The following is a 15010-nucleotide window of genomic DNA, read 5'->3' as shown; positions in this document are numbered from 1 at the left end:
GCACTTGGTGCCCCAGTGGGTCTCTGGAGTCCCAAGTGGGCTTTCACAGCCACACCCACGGAATCACCAAATAGATCCCATGTCTCACCTGCCGCCTGCCCCACGTCCCCGGTCTTGAACGCTGTGTCCCCATCCAGACCTCAGCTTAGACTGCACACAGAGCCCCTTCTTTATTTGGGATCCAAGGTTCTAACCCCAGTGCCCTCTCTAATAAACGGCAGCCAAGTTCCCATGCTCTGGATGATCACCCCAGATCAGGGCTGGGGTCAGGAGGGTGGGGGTCTGGGCCCAAGGCCACAGCAGGAGGAGCGCAGCCAACAGAGGGAATGGCTAGGGCGAGTGCTTGGCCAGCACCCCCAACATCCCAGCTCCCTGCCCCATGCCAGGAGCAGACCAGCGCTGTGGAGCTGCAGCTCCTCAGGTCTCCCGGACCCGCCCCAGGAGGCTCGCATTCTCCTGGCGGAGGGCTCGGTAGTCCTCGCGGATCTTCTCCAGGTTGCTGAGGGTCTTTTTCCCCATCTCCGTCTCGATCTAAGGCAAGGCAAATCGCACGGCTTCAGTGTGTGGGGCCCCTGTCCCAGTTCCTACTTGCCACCCATCTCCATCAAGGCCACTTGAGGCCCCCTCCTTGCTCCTCCCACCCTCCTCGCGCAACAGCGTGCTGTGCCCTAACGCAGGGCCTTTGCACGTGCCATCTGTTTGCCTAAAGTGTCATGTGCTAATGTGGCAGCACGAACCACCACATACTCTGGCTGAAGCCTCTGCTGATGGCCAAGGGAGGCAGGTACAAGGCCCTACTGGGTAGAAGCTAGGGACCAGAAGAGGCCGCTGGCTGGTGCCAGGTCATACACACAGCTACTAAGGGGCAAGGTTGAGAGTCCAGCCATAGGCTATGTCTGCTCCCACAGCCTCTCTGGGCATAAACCGAGGTGCTGTCCACTGGCTTGCCTTGGTTTCCCCTCCTACCCCCGGACCTCACCTGCTCCTCAAGGTCTCGAACTTCCCGCATGATTGTGCCCGTATCCTCGATGGTTTGGATGAGCTGGCTGCAGTTCTGGGGACGGCAAGAGCAGAAGGCTTGCACCCCGACCACACCCCCCCCCCAGCCAGCCCCCAGCATGCTTCTCCACTCACCTCATGCAAGGCAGCTAGATACTTGTATGCCTTCCGAACAGCGTCATCCTTCTTGGCATCCTGACCAGACAGAAGGGACCAGTGGGCTTGCCCCTCGCCCCCAACACATACCATCTCCAGGACCCCAAGGCCACCCTCCCCCACTCCCCTGACTTCCCCCTCCATGGCTTACAGCAAGGCCCACGCCACAGTGTACCTACACGGTTCACACCAGGCCAAGGCCCAAGCCAGCCTGTGAGCAGACAGGCAGACGGGAGCCTAGCACCCACCGTACCCCCCGACCCAGCCCAGCCAGGCCCACACCTTGAACACAAGCTCATCAGTCACGGCAAATGTCCGGTCCAGCTTCCCAGACAGGGAGTTGATTTCCTTCTGAAGCTCCTTTGTGTCCGACAAGATCTGGCAGAGAACAGGGCAGCCATGAGCCCACACTTACACCCAGACAGTGGCTAGAGAGCTCTGCCTTTCAGAGGGTGTGAGGTCCCTGTGTGGCCACGCTACATGCTTCTGCCCTTTGCGCGTGTCTGCCTGTCGGCCCCAACCCTCCATGGCCACAGTGATGCACCTTAGTGATCTCTTCCTTCTGTTTTCGGATGTTGCCCACAATCTCCAGGATGCGCTGGGTATAGGCCAGTCGGGACACGTCTCTAGGCAGGGTCTCCAGCTCAGACACCTAGACAGGAATACAGCAGATACTCTCCTGGGACCCAGTCCCCATCCATTCCAAGCCACTCAGGGACCCTGCACGGGCCTTACCAGCTGCTTATAGACCTCCTCCTTCCTGCGGGCCTCTTCGGCAGCAGCTCGAACACTCTGGTGCAGCTCCTGGATCTCTGCCAGCCGTCGAGAAGATTCCAGCTGCCAGGACCCCAGGGGCAGAGGGGCAGTGAGCACAGCACAAGGATGGCCCCCTAGGGAGGAACCAAACCCGCCCCTACCTACAGCCCAGGGACCTGACAACCTACCTCTCTGCAATCCTGGAGCTTTCGGAGGTGGCGGTACTCAGCCAGGAGAGGGACCCGGTGCTTTTCCCACTGACCCGCCAAGTGGATGACCCGCTGGGCACTGCTCTCTACCACGAGCTGGGGGTGATGGGAGGGGATCCGTGTCACACAGGCTGGACCCCTCCGCCTCCGGCCCTCCCGCCCAGCCCCGCTGCCAGCCCCACCTGCAGCTTGGCGAGGTTGGCAGCCCCATCAGGCAGCAGCTCCGCCGCCCGGCTCTTCAAGCGCAGGACCTGCTCACGCTCCGCCACGCTGAGCTCGCTCTGACGACGCTCTGCCTCTACCTGGCACCCCAAGACCCCCGCTGCTGTCAGTGGAGGAGCCCAGCCACACACCACAGCCCTTTAGCCCCCACCCAGCCTGAGCGCCCCCAGATGACAACATACCCCTCTACCCTCTAGCAGCCCCCTGAGCCCTCCTGATGGTGACAGACACCCACAGGCCCCTTTGATCCCTCTACCTCCACAATGACCCCCTCCCCCCGCCCCGGAAGCCCTGACAAGGCCCACAAGCCCCTGCCCAGACAGACCCATCGCACCCCCACAGACGCTCACACCCCTCCTGATTCTCAAAGACACCAACATATCCTGACCGAAACCCACAGGTGCCCCTAACCCCCACAGCTCCAACGCCCCTGACCCTACGCCCCCCTCTCACTCCCACTGATTCTCCTGAACCCTCAAGAGCCCACAGGTCCCCGAAGTTGCCTCTGAACCCTTCTGACATCAGCAGACCACCACCAAGCCCTCTCAGCCCCTTTAAGTCCTTCTAGGCCCTCTAGGCCCTGCCAGGACCCAACCCCAGGTGGGCAGCCCCTCCCCCACCCCCATCCCCCACCTGCACGAGGTTGATTCCCAGGGTCTTCATGTTGGCTTCAACCTCTTCGATGTTGCGGTTCACTCCCTCCAGCTGTTCCCTAAGAGACTCCAGCTCCTGCTCTTGGGCTGCCCTCGTGTCCTGGGAGGGACAGGCCAGTGGGGGTGGGGGTGTCAGGCCTGCTAGGCAGGTCGGGAGCCCAGAATCCCCTCTGCTGCTCCAGTTACCTGTTCAGGCCGCTGGGAGGGGGCCGGCACATCGCACACCTGGGCTGCCTGGACCTCGGGCTCCTGGGGGAGTGAGACGGGGGTATCCTGGCTGTCAGAGAAGACCCTGCCTCTCCCAGCCCAGCCTTAGCAGCCCCTCCGAGCGCCATCTTCCTGTCCACTCAACGGCTGACGGCTGTCAGAGCGCGTTTATGGGACCCAGACATTCTGAGACCGCAGGCTGGAGTTCTTGCTCATGAAAAAACCTCCAAGACCCCGATACGAGAAGGATGAGGGCCCCTCTAGGTCAAGGAACAAAGACATTTCCAAGGAAACTGCCCGGGGGAAGCTGGGGTTTGCACAAAGCATCCCTACACCCTGCCATGGTTTCCACCCCTCCACCCCTTTCTCCACAGAAGCCCTTGAGAAGCCAGGGGACCCCCAGCGCACAGAGGGCACACCCAGTGGGGACACGGGAACCTGTGTTGTGAAAGTGTGTCGTCTGCACAGACAGCGACCCTGCAAGCCTGCCTTGGCCCTGCCAGCCCACCGGGGGTCGCTCAGACTCACTCACCGGCTGGAAGGTGAACTTCTCTGAGTGGGTGAAACGGGAGCCCTTGGGAGCACCAGTCCTGGCCCCCGCACCCCAGGCTTGCAGCAGTTCTCCCAGGTCTCGGGCTTGCGCAGGAGCCCCTGGTTGGCCCCAGGTCTGGCGGAGATGCTCAGCCAGGTGCTTCTGTAGCCGCTGTCGCTGGGCCCGTGTATCCTCCTGGACGCAGAAGACAGCGCAGATGGTAGGCTGTCGAGGCCAGCTGGGCACCCGAGGTCCTGCCTCCTCCAGGGAGCCACCTGACAAAGGGCTACTACCCAGTCGCCTCTCCCACCATGGGGGCCCAGTCCTCCCCTCTCAGGACGCACCAGGTCTGGGAGGTCCCCAAGGACAGGGTCCCCGCCTCCCAGCCATGCTTCTCTCCACCCATTCGCTCCCCATACAGGAGGCAGCTGAGGGAAGGGAGAGAGGCAGCAAATCAGCAGCCTCCAAATCAGAGGTCGATGGGGCAAGGCTATGTGGGGACAGAGCAGAGACAGAGTCGGAGGTGCTGGGCAAAGAAGCGGTGGAAACAGAGTAGGAGAGAGAGAGAATGAACAGCAGCAGTTTCGAGACAACTGGGGAAATCTGAGTACGAACGAACGCAGTGATGGATGGTATTGAGGTGTTAATGTTATCAGGTGCGAAAATGACCCAGGGGCTACCTTAAAAAGTGGATACCCTTACGAGTTAAGAGAGGTATACTTCAGTAAGTACACTCAAAATGGCATGCATACTGGGATTTGCCTTAAAATAATAGTGGAAAAAAGAACAACTGGGGGAGAACAGATGAAGGAAGACTGGTGAAAGGCTCATAGTTGAAGGCGGATGAGGGGCACCTCGGATTCATTAGCATATTCTGTGTCTGAAAATGTCTACGAGTTTAAAAAAGATAAACGTCAGAAAAATAAATAAATTCATTAAAAAGAGAGAAGTCAAGATGGAAGAAACGGCAGCGGGGGACGCAGGGCAGGTGGAAAGTGAGTGCCAGAGGTGAGCAGAAGGGAAGGGGAGAGACAGTCTGGAAATGAGGAGACAGACAGAGGAGCAAGAACGGAGGGGCAGCAACACCCCAGAATGAGAACGACAGTGACCAGAAGAGCCAGCACAGAGACCTCAGGACGGAAAAAAATGAGCACAGGGGACAGTGGCAGAGACAGAGAAGGAAGGAGAGACTCAGGGGCAGGAAGAAGGTAATAGAAACAGGAAGGAAGGGGGCAAACCCTGACCTCTCTGGTTGCTAAGAATATGCCGGTAGTTCGGTAGTTCGGTGGAGCGTTAGCCTGAGGGGAAGGCACTATCACCCCCCCCCCCAAGTCTCAGAACTGGAAACAGAGGCTGTTGGGGGAGGGAGAGGAGAGTGACCGGTCTGAGGTTCCCAGTCCTTTGGACCTCAGTGTTCTCTCAGGGGAAGAGCCAGGTAGGCGCATGCAGAGGGGAGGTGATGAGGGACCAAGTGGGGAAGGGAGGGCACAGAGGACCAGAGGATACTGAGATGGGAGCAGGAGGAAGCAGCCATGAGCAGGGGCCTTGGAAGCAGGGAGCCGAAATTCAGGCTGTACCTGGGTGGGGTGGCGGGGTGCCCGGTGGACCCAGTCCTCATCTCCTGGGCGGTCCCGGCCCGTGTGCTGGCAGAGCTGGATGGCATGGCTTTCGAGGAGGGAGGCTACCCTCCCGGCAGGCTGGGGCACCTGGGTGGGGGCTGGTAGCAGCAGAGGACTTGCCTGGAACTCCCGGGGCTCTGGAGGCAGGAACAGAGTCAGCTAGCCCTCCCGCCAGGCCCAGGGTGCCAGGCCTACCACGTCCATCCTTCTCCTGAGCCCCTCCCCACAACCTCAGGCTTACCTCCTCTGGAACTCAACTCAGGCAGGACCAGCCTGGTGGTATGGAAAGGTTTCTGGGAGGCGGAGCCCTGGGGAGGACAGCAGAATCAGAGCCTCCATGAGGAACTGTGGTGGGGGCCACTGGTGGGAGGGGGGCCAAACACCTGAGCGTCCAGATGGGGCCAAGGTGGGGACGGGCAACATTGACGGGAGTTGGGGGGTCCCACCTGGAGGTGCTGTAGCTTGGGAGTGCGGAGGAGGGGTGGGACCCAGGGCAGGGCCAGCTGGTCCCGGATCTGGCTCCCGATGGCCCGGAGAAGGATAGCTGAGTCCCCTGTGGGGGAGTGGAGCAGGAGCATCCATCAGGTGACAAGGCCATAATGCCAAAATACAAACCCTGGGAAAGCAGCCACGGCTCCCGGACCCCACCCCCCATAGATGCATATCTAGCTAGCTAGCCTTCTCGCCCTCAAACATTCAACAAGCAGTTACGGAGCACCTACTGCGTACCAGTCACTGTTCTAGACTCATGGGATACTTCAGTGAACAAACTGAGAAGTACCCCTGCCCTCACAGAGCCAGCATGCTGGTAGAGGAGAACATGATTCAGGTCAAAAGTACAAGACAGAAAGCTGTCAGGTGATGATCTGAGAGGAGGGTAAAGATCACTGAGAGGGGCAAGCAATTTTAAACAAGGCAGTCCGAGGAAGGCCTCCCCGAGGTGACACAAGAAAAGAGCCTCTAAAAGATAAGAGGGTGAACCAGGAAGATATCTAGGGAAGAATAATCTGGCAAATACAAAGGCCCCGAGGCAGGAGCACACCTGGAGGGTCAGAGAAGCACCAAGGAGGCTGGTGTGGCTGGAGTGGTGGGGAGGGGAGCGAGAAGGAGGAGGAGGAGGAGAGGCCGAGGTCCCTCCCAGCACCAACTTCCCACCTGGGGCAGCCCAAGCCCAGGACCCCACGCCTGCCCTGACTCCCCTACCCCAGTCCCAACCCTCCCCTGCCCCCCCCAGCTCTCCCAAAGATACATCCCCCACCCCACCCCCAGTCAACCTTTTTACCACCTCCACCTCTCTCAGGCCCCTACGACACCCAGGAACACCACGCTGTCCCCACTGTGCCCTGGGCAGACCATACCTGCAGGCTGATCTGCATCCTCAGAGGCATCAGAGGGCAGACGCTCAGCCAAGAAAAGAAGGAGGTCCCGGAGATCAGGCTCACTGGGGTAGAGGAAGTTCTGATAGCCAAGCTCCAAGGGATAGCCCAGGTCCTAGAGGTTGGGGAGGTAGCCTCTATCAGGCAGAATTCCCCTGTCCCGGGAGCCCTGAGCCTGGACCACAAAGGCTCCCACTCTCTCACCAACCACCACCCTCTCAACTTCACCTCAGCTCCCCAAAGGCCTCCAGGCCTCTGCGGGGGACAGGGGTGGGAATCACAGAGTGATTACAGTCAATGCTACAGAGAGCAAGAAGTAAGAAAAGCTCTGGCCTTTCTAACTAGGACCCCAAATCCACACGCCACAGAGGAGAAGACGAGTATTTCTGAATCCCTGAAAAGAAACAAAAATTTTAAAGAATATAATTACCAAAGTCACAAAAGTGATGACAAGCTAGAAAGAATGTATATGGAGTTCACATCACAAGCAAAGAGTAAATCTACCTAGTCTATAAAGAGTATCTAAAATCAAACGAGCAGAAAAGACCAGCAATGCAAGAGAAAAGTAGGCAAAAGATAGGAAGAGGCAGTTCACAAAAAAAGAAATGAAAATGGCCCTTCAGCCTAGGCAAATATGCCCAACCTTGCTGCAGACTGAAAGCACACAAGAGAGATCTCACACACACACACACATCACTGATCCAGGACACTGCGACGATCCACCCTCTGGGTGCAGGCTGGGAGGGAGATACCATCACTACGGCAGCGTTCCTACCCCAAACCTGAATCTGCTCATTAGAAAACACTCTGACCAACTCAAGGGTAAGCCAGTCCAGGCAACAGCTAGCCTGGGCTCTTCAAAAACATTTGTCATCACAAAAGAAACATAGAAACAAAAACCAAGGAAGACTGTTGACTATGCAAGATTAGAGAAGTAACAGTGAAACAAAATGTAGGGTCCTTGATTAGATACATCCTCCAGTTAAAACAAAACAAACAAACAAACAAACAGCAACAGAGGACATTTTGGGGACAGCTGGGGAAATTCCACCAGGCACTGGATATGAGATACTGTTGTTCTAATATATTACTATCAATTGTTAAATATATACTATCGATATTAAATTTCAGGGATGTGATCACGATACTGTGGTTATGCTGGCAAATGTCCTACTTAGGAGAGGCGTGATGAAAATTGTAGGTGTGGGGTATCCTGCTGTCGGCCACTTTCAAATGGTTCGGCAAAGAAGTGTAAGTGTGTGTGTGTGTGTGTGTGTGTGTGTGTGTGTGTGTGTTTATGTATCTATATACAGAGAAAAGAATGGAGCACAAAGCTAACAAGCGTTTGTCCAAGTACAAAGCTGGGGAGAAAAATGATACCGAGATATCACTCCTCACCTACTGAAGGGGCACAAATCAGTGGGCCAGGCTATGGAGAAGCAGGTGCTCTCCCCAGCGCTGCTGGTGGGAAGGCAGAAATGAAACAAAGCCAGGTGAGGGCAACTGGGCAAAACTGGCCAAAAACAACATGCGCTTTTTTTTTTTTTTTAAGATTTTATTTATTTATTTGAGAGAGAGACAGTGAGAGAGAGCATGAGAGGGGAGAAAGTCAGAGGGAGAAGCAGACTCTCCAAGGAGCAGGGAGCCCGATGTGGGATTGATCCCAGGACTGTGGGATCATGACCTGAGCTGAAGGCAGTTTCTTAACCGACTGAGCCACCCAGGCGCCCCACAACATGTGCTTTTACTCTTCCACCTCGCTAAGCCTGCTTTGAGGAGCAGACCACGAAGCCATGCCCCAAACAATTCAAGAGGACAGATGCACAAGGTTCCTCTTTACAGCATTATTTGCAAAATACTGGAAACGCCCTAAATGTCTAAGCATTTAATACATTAAATGCCGCTTTGGGGGGGGGAATTAAAAAAAAAAGGTAAGAAGGAGAAAAGAGTCTTCCTCTTCGTCTGTATGAGGAAGACTCTGATTATCTACCTTCTAATTCTTTTTTTTTTAAGATTTTATTTATTTAAAAAAAAGATTTTATTTATGTATTTGACAGAGAGAGGGAGAGAGAGCGAGCGAGCGCGCACCGGCAGGCAGAACAGCAGGCAGAGGGAGAGGGAGAAGCAGGCTCTCTGCTGAGCAGGGAGCCTGACACAGGGCTTGATCCCAGGACCCAGGGATCATGACCTGAGCCCAAGGCAGACATTCAACCCACTGAGCCACCCAAGTGCTCCCTCCTTTTTGATTCTTACAGTGCTATCAGATGCTGCTTTCTTCTACCACTTCTGAGATACAGCATCTCCTCCTCCAGCACCCGTAAAAAATGAATACCAGTGACGATGATAATGGTGGATACTGTGTCAAGCCCTCTCTATTTTCCATGCTTCGTTCGAGTCCTTAAACCAAACGCAGGAATGGGTAGCTAGTCTTTATTTTCCCTTGTTTTACAGGTTTCCCATAAATTAAAATGACCAACTCTACCACGGTGCTGTGATTTCCGAATCACCCTCAAAAGGCTACGGGTTCACTGCCCTCACCTCCTCTTCCTCCGCGTGACAGACTTTATTAATTTACGACAGAGCGTGGGTCCCTTAGGGAGCCTTTTCTCGACAGAACAGCCACGGTAATGAAAAAAAAAAAGTTGCTAAAGAATAAATACAAGGGGCGCCTGGGTGGCTCAGTGGGTTAAAGCCTCTGCCTTCGGCTCAGGTCATGGTCCCAGGGTCCTGGGATCCAGCACCGCATCCGGCTCTCTGCTCAGCAGGGAGCCTGCTTCCTCCTCTCTCTCTGCCTGCCTCTCGGCCTACTTATGATTTTTGTCTGTCAAGTGAATAAATAAAATATTTTAAAAAAGAAGAAGAAGAAATACAAATGGGCAAAGTCCTGGAAAGGGAAGGGCTCTGCAAAGAAACCTTAGGAGTTCCCAAATGACCTCGGGCCGACCTTTCTGATAGTTATAAGAGGGCCTTTCTCCCCGACTCCAAACCAGGAAGCAGATTTCTGGTTTTGCTTTTTGCTTTCCAGACTCTGCAGAGTATGCAGATGTGCTCCCTGGAGCAGAACTACCAGGAAACGGAGCAGAATATGGAAGACCATATAGAGGAAGGATACAATGTCCAATCGTAGTCAACACAATGCTCCAAGGGGATCTATCTGTGTGATACAAGGGTTTTTAGACTATTTCAGAGAAATAGGTTCTTGCCTTGCTTCGTGGCTTGTACATATCCTAGATGGTTACTAAGTTAGGTGGATGGGACTTTTGTTACATGTCATGAATCATTGCTTACAACCAGAAACTGGGCAATCAAAATCTACTAAAGCAAGAAAAAAGATAGAAAGGAGAAAAGGGGGGAAATAAGTATATCCACATTGGCTTATATCTGCATTAAAAAAACAAAAAACAAAAACCTAGAAAGACACACAGAGACCAGTCAAAGTGAATGGTTTGGAGCGTGAGACTATGAGATACCATGTTCCTTCCATCACACCCTGGAGATCTCTTTTACCCTTTCAGTGGTTAACCACCTTTTACCTAATTAAGAGTCCTTTGTATTAAAATGTCCCTGCTCAAATTACGCCTGGGGTTTCGGTCTCCAGACTGGACCCTGACTAATAAAATGACCTACTCGAAACAAAAGGGACTTAGAGGGGTCCTGGGTGGCTCAGTGGGTTAAAACCTCTGCCTTCGGCTCAGGTCATGATCCCAGGGTCCTGGGATGGAGCCCCCCATCGGGCTCCCTGCTCTGCGGGAAGCCTGCTTCTCCCTCTCCCACTCTCCCTGCTTGTGTTCCCTCTCTCGCTGTGTCTCTCTGTCAAATAAATAAATAAGACCTTTAAAAAAAATAAAAAGGGACTTAGAGGCTTTGGTGTGAAAAGATTGGGAATGAAATCCAGCCCAGGCCACTGACTGGCTAAGGTCTTGGACCGATTACTGAACTGCCCAGAAGCTCAGTTTCCTAGCTGTAAAATGGGGTTCCCTATGTGCCTGCTTTAAGAGCTCACAGGCCCCAAAAGAGTTCTGCGTGGGGCCTGAGAAACAGGCCCAGAAAGAAAGTCTGATTCTCTATCAGAGTTGCCATTGGTCTGGAGCTCCACAGACTCTGAAAGTAGACTTCCAGACTCAAATCCAAGATTTGCCTCTGACCCACTGTGTGACCTCAGGCAAATCACTTAAATTCTCTGTGCTCTACTTTCCTCCTCTTGAAAAAAAGAAAAAAGAGGGGGGCGGGGGGATACTGACAGTACCTACTTGAGAAAGTTGTCAGGAGAACAAAGGAATATCATACCACGTTACCACAGCACCCAACCCAGGGTAGGCACTCAGAAAACATCCTTATTATCTGCCTATGCGTGTGGATTAGGTCACAACAGGACGATTTATGTCAGAGGGTCACCATCACAAGAGTATGAAAACCACTGGCTTTCGAGCAACTTTACTCTGGGTTTTTTCCGACACCTGCAATCAAAGAGTTGTGACTGATACAGAAACTCATTCCAGGAGTCAGGTGTGTGAAGTGCAGACACCAAAATATGGAGGTGGCTGAGTGGCAGAAAGTGCTGGGTGTGGGGCATGTAAAGAGGTGGACAGCAGAAGAAACTGAGAACCCCTGAGAACCAGGCGAACTTGAGAGCTAAGGGATGGGCAGGGCACCTTGGCCTCCTGGGAAGAGATAGAAACTGCACAAGCAAGGTCCAAATTCAAGAAACCTGACCACCCTGTCCCTGGGGCCAGGGCAGGGGGAGCTAAAGGAAATTTTCACTGTATTTACTCTACTCTCCCTCTGCCACCATATCCTAGGTCTGTTGGCCAAGTTCACGTTCGTCATGTAGCCAGAGGTGGCTGGAATGCAAGCCACCAGATCAGGCCTCTCTCAGAACCATAACACCACTTACACAGAGCTCTAGCCCACTTTTTCTATATGCCCTGAGTTTTACTCCTCATAGCAACCCTAGGTGGGAGGTGCGACTCTCACGCAGGTTTGACATGTGAAGAGATGGACCCAAAGAGGTTAAGAGACTGACCCTACATCACAGAGCGAGCAAGCCAGGAGAAATGACATTACTCAGAGGGCCTAGACATAGTAACTGGGCACAGATCTGTACTGGGGAGGTATGAGAGTTTCACCACAGGGCACTTTACCTGGGAGAGAGACAGGTTGGGAATTATTCTCAGGAGAGGCAGGGCCACGAGGGGGAATGCAGTAGAGACAGAGTTCTGCTTAACCAGCATACCTTCCTTCAGGTAACCCTCTGACCCCCAACTCCCAAGCAATCCTGCAGGAGCAGCCAGTCACAGTGTCCTACTGGGATGACCATGTGATCCATGCGAGGCCGATCAGAGCACATAGTGATTAATTTAGGAGAGAGCCTGTGACCCAAGTCAAGCCTTTTCCTGGAGCTCCTAAATGGATACCATAGTGGGGAAAATTCTAGCTCTGCCTTAGTGGTGCTAAGCTTAAAATGTGGGAGCCAGGGCCAGCCCAGACTCAAACTAGATCAACTCATATAATGCTCCTAACAACTCTACTTTTATCTCAGTTTCAGAAATAAGGAAACCAAGGCCCAGAAGGGTCAGGGTCACACAGTTAGTAGTGAAGGTCTGAGCTACTCAGGCAGTTTGACCACAGAGCCAGCGTCCTTAACCACTAATGAATGCTCAGCCACAAGAGGAGGTGGCAGAGAGGAAAGCGGAGCATTTCAAAGGAGCTCAGGGACTTTGTGAAGGAGGAAGTAAGAGGCCATGTGTACTGGGAGAAGGGCACTCACCATGCAGGCCTGAGCCAGGCTCATAGCCAGGCGGAACCGGGCAGACATGGCCAGAGGGAGCAGGGGACTGAGGCCGGAGCCCACAGCAGGGTTGATGACACGCAGGCAGCGGACCACAGCTTCTACAACCAACTCCGTGGTGAAGGCTCGTAGCGTCTGCACATCTGGAGGGACTGCCCTGAAAAAGAAGAGGGCAGGCTGGAATCAGGCCAGGAAAAAGGGATCAGGCTGGGCCCTGCTGCCTTATGGAAGCTTTAGTATTGGGGTGGGAGTGGGGCGGGGGAGGTACGGTCACAGTTCAGACAGGTCCTGGGTGTTGGTGACTTCAACTTCCAAAACTAAGAACTGGGGAAGTCCCTAGGTCCTAATGGTGTACATAAGGGATCTGAATTTTTTTTTAAAAACCCTCAAATTGCCATATGCTTAAAAGTCTCAAAGTTCTGGGGTCTGGGAAGGGCAAGGGACCCAGGTGGCATGCCCTCTGTGTTTCTGGATCCCCAGGTATCATGTTCCCTGCACGTCACAGGCCCCTAGATATTAAGCTGGTAGGGTTTTAAGATCAGATATCTCAAGGCTCAGGTTTGCAGGAGTTCCAATTGTCAGGTCCCTAGGTGTCAAGATCCCCGGATATCAAGACCTTCTAGTTTCAAGCAACCGAGAAATCAGGCTCCCTAGATGTTGGCATCCTCGGTTTTTAGGGTCCTTGAATGCAGAAGTCCTTGTGTGTCAGGGTGACTAAGTGTTAAGGCCGCCAGATTTTAAGGTCCAGGGATTTTAAAAGCCCAGGTATTGGGAAACAGGGTTTGAAGGTTCCCAAGTATCCAGTCCCAGGGTTTTTGAGTGCCAGCGTCCTGGGTGTTTAAATTCCCTGGTTCTCAAGATGGCTTAGATTTTCTTAATACCAGGGTCCCAGAGTATTGATGTCAAGAACTACATACTTCAGGATCCTGGGTGTTGAGGATCCAAGGTTTTAAGCTCTGGAGATGTCTGGGTCCTGGAATTTGGGGTTTACCAATTGTTGGGAGCAAAGGGTTTGTTTGGGAGCTCCCCGCTGTCAGAGTGCGTGCATGCGTGTGTGTGTGTGTGTGTCTGTGTAAGGAGGGGGTGTCTTAGGGTCCTGGAAGTTGGAGCCCCAGATGTCAGGGTCTGGGGTTTTAAGGTTCCCGGGTGACTGGGTCCAGAGTTTTGGAGTCCCGGATGTGGGCATTCCGGGGTGGGCGGGGGCTGTGTCCTTACGTGCCGGCCTGGCGCAGGGAATGGATGAGGATTCGGTCCGCCTCCTCCATGGTGGAGTGGTGTTCGAATATAGAGCCGGGTCCAGGGCCGGGTCCGAGCAAGAGAGGCGCAGTTGAAACCCCGTTCCGCACTCGCGGTCCAAGGAGTGTCACAGGCTGCGCGGGGAGAGCCGGGATGTGTAGTTCGAAGGAGGAGTGTGGCGCACGCCGGATGCCTGGCGGCGTCCTTGTGCGAAGGTGCGTCTGCAGGCTTGGGCGTGCAATGGCTGCTGGGAGTTGTAGTTCTTCCGCTTGCAGTCCGGTGGGTTCTTCCAAGGGGACAATTAAGTGTATTTTGAGCGCGTGAGCTAGCGAGCGAGCGAGAGCGCACGCACCTCTGTGTGTGCGTGCCTGTCTATGCGCGTGAGCGCGCGCGCAATGGTAGAAAAGGGACCGGAGGGGAGAGAGGCTTCCTGACTCGTTCATTTAAGGCGGCATTCATCTTCCGTGTCGTAAAAGTGTGTAAGTTAAGGGCAAGAGCTTTAGCATAAAGCGGCTACGATTGCGTCTCAACTTTTTAGCTCACGTGTTTAGCTCAACTAGCTAAAGGTGCAACAGTGGGCAGGTTATATAATTTGCTTGTGTCTTAGTTTCCTCATCTGTAAGGATTAAAACAATTAATTTATGTAAAGCATTGCTACTCTGTACCTGATACATAATACAGTAGGAAAGCGCTATGTAAATTGTAACCACTAGTATTCATGTATTCCATAAATGCTTTCTCTTAATGTTTTACATGTGTGTACAGGCCAAGGAATAATTAGAATAAACATTCATGTAACCACCATTCATTAAAAAGACCACCCTGGGGCACCTGGGTGGCTCAGTGGGTTAAAGCCTCTGCCTTCGGCTCAGGTCATGATCCCAGGGTCCTGGGATGGAGCCCCACATCTGGCTCTCTGCTCCTCAGAGAGCCTGCTTCCTCCTCTCTCTGCCTGCCTACCTGTGATCTCTCTCTCTCTCTGTCAAATAAATAAATAAATAAAATCCTTAAAAAAAAAAAAGACCACCCTGTCTCCACTGCTCAGTAGTGCCGTGTTTGTCAAAACTAAATCATGTTTGCATATATTTGGGGCTCAGTTTCTGAACTCTATTCTGTTCTTAATTACTGTAGCTTTATAACATCCCTTAATATCTGATCTGGAACGTCCTCCCACTTTGTTCCTTCTCAAAGGATTTTGGCTCTTCTAGATCCTTTGTATATCGATATACATTTTAGAATCAATTTCTCAAATTACAG

At 53.4% G+C, this 15010-nt stretch overlaps 1 protein-coding gene across 1 annotated transcript; it reads right to left on the bottom strand.

The window, feature by feature from the left end:
* Positions 1 to 145: 145 nt before the first annotated feature.
* On the bottom strand, positions 146 to 13914 carry CCDC22 (coiled-coil domain containing 22). The gene is made up of 17 exons (XM_045994995.1): positions 13733 to 13914; positions 12497 to 12674; positions 6712 to 6844; positions 5800 to 5906; positions 5595 to 5661; positions 5312 to 5490; positions 3735 to 3929; positions 3182 to 3244; positions 2976 to 3095; positions 2303 to 2422; positions 2100 to 2216; positions 1891 to 1992; positions 1700 to 1807; positions 1438 to 1533; positions 1135 to 1194; positions 980 to 1054; positions 146 to 531 (listed from the first exon to the last, which is right to left on the bottom strand). Exons 1-17 carry the CDS (start codon positions 13780 to 13782, stop codon positions 418 to 420), a joined length of 1884 nt encoding a protein of 627 aa, XP_045850951.1. The 5' UTR covers positions 13783 to 13914; the 3' UTR covers positions 146 to 417.
* Between the last annotated feature and the right edge of the window lie 1096 nt (positions 13915 to 15010).

The sequence above is a fragment of the Meles meles genome, chromosome X (genome assembly GCF_922984935.1).
Source record: "Meles meles chromosome X, mMelMel3.1 paternal haplotype, whole genome shotgun sequence".
Taxonomy (NCBI): Eukaryota; Metazoa; Chordata; class Mammalia; order Carnivora; family Mustelidae; genus Meles; species Meles meles.
This window is presented reverse-complemented; position numbering and strand designations above follow the sequence as displayed.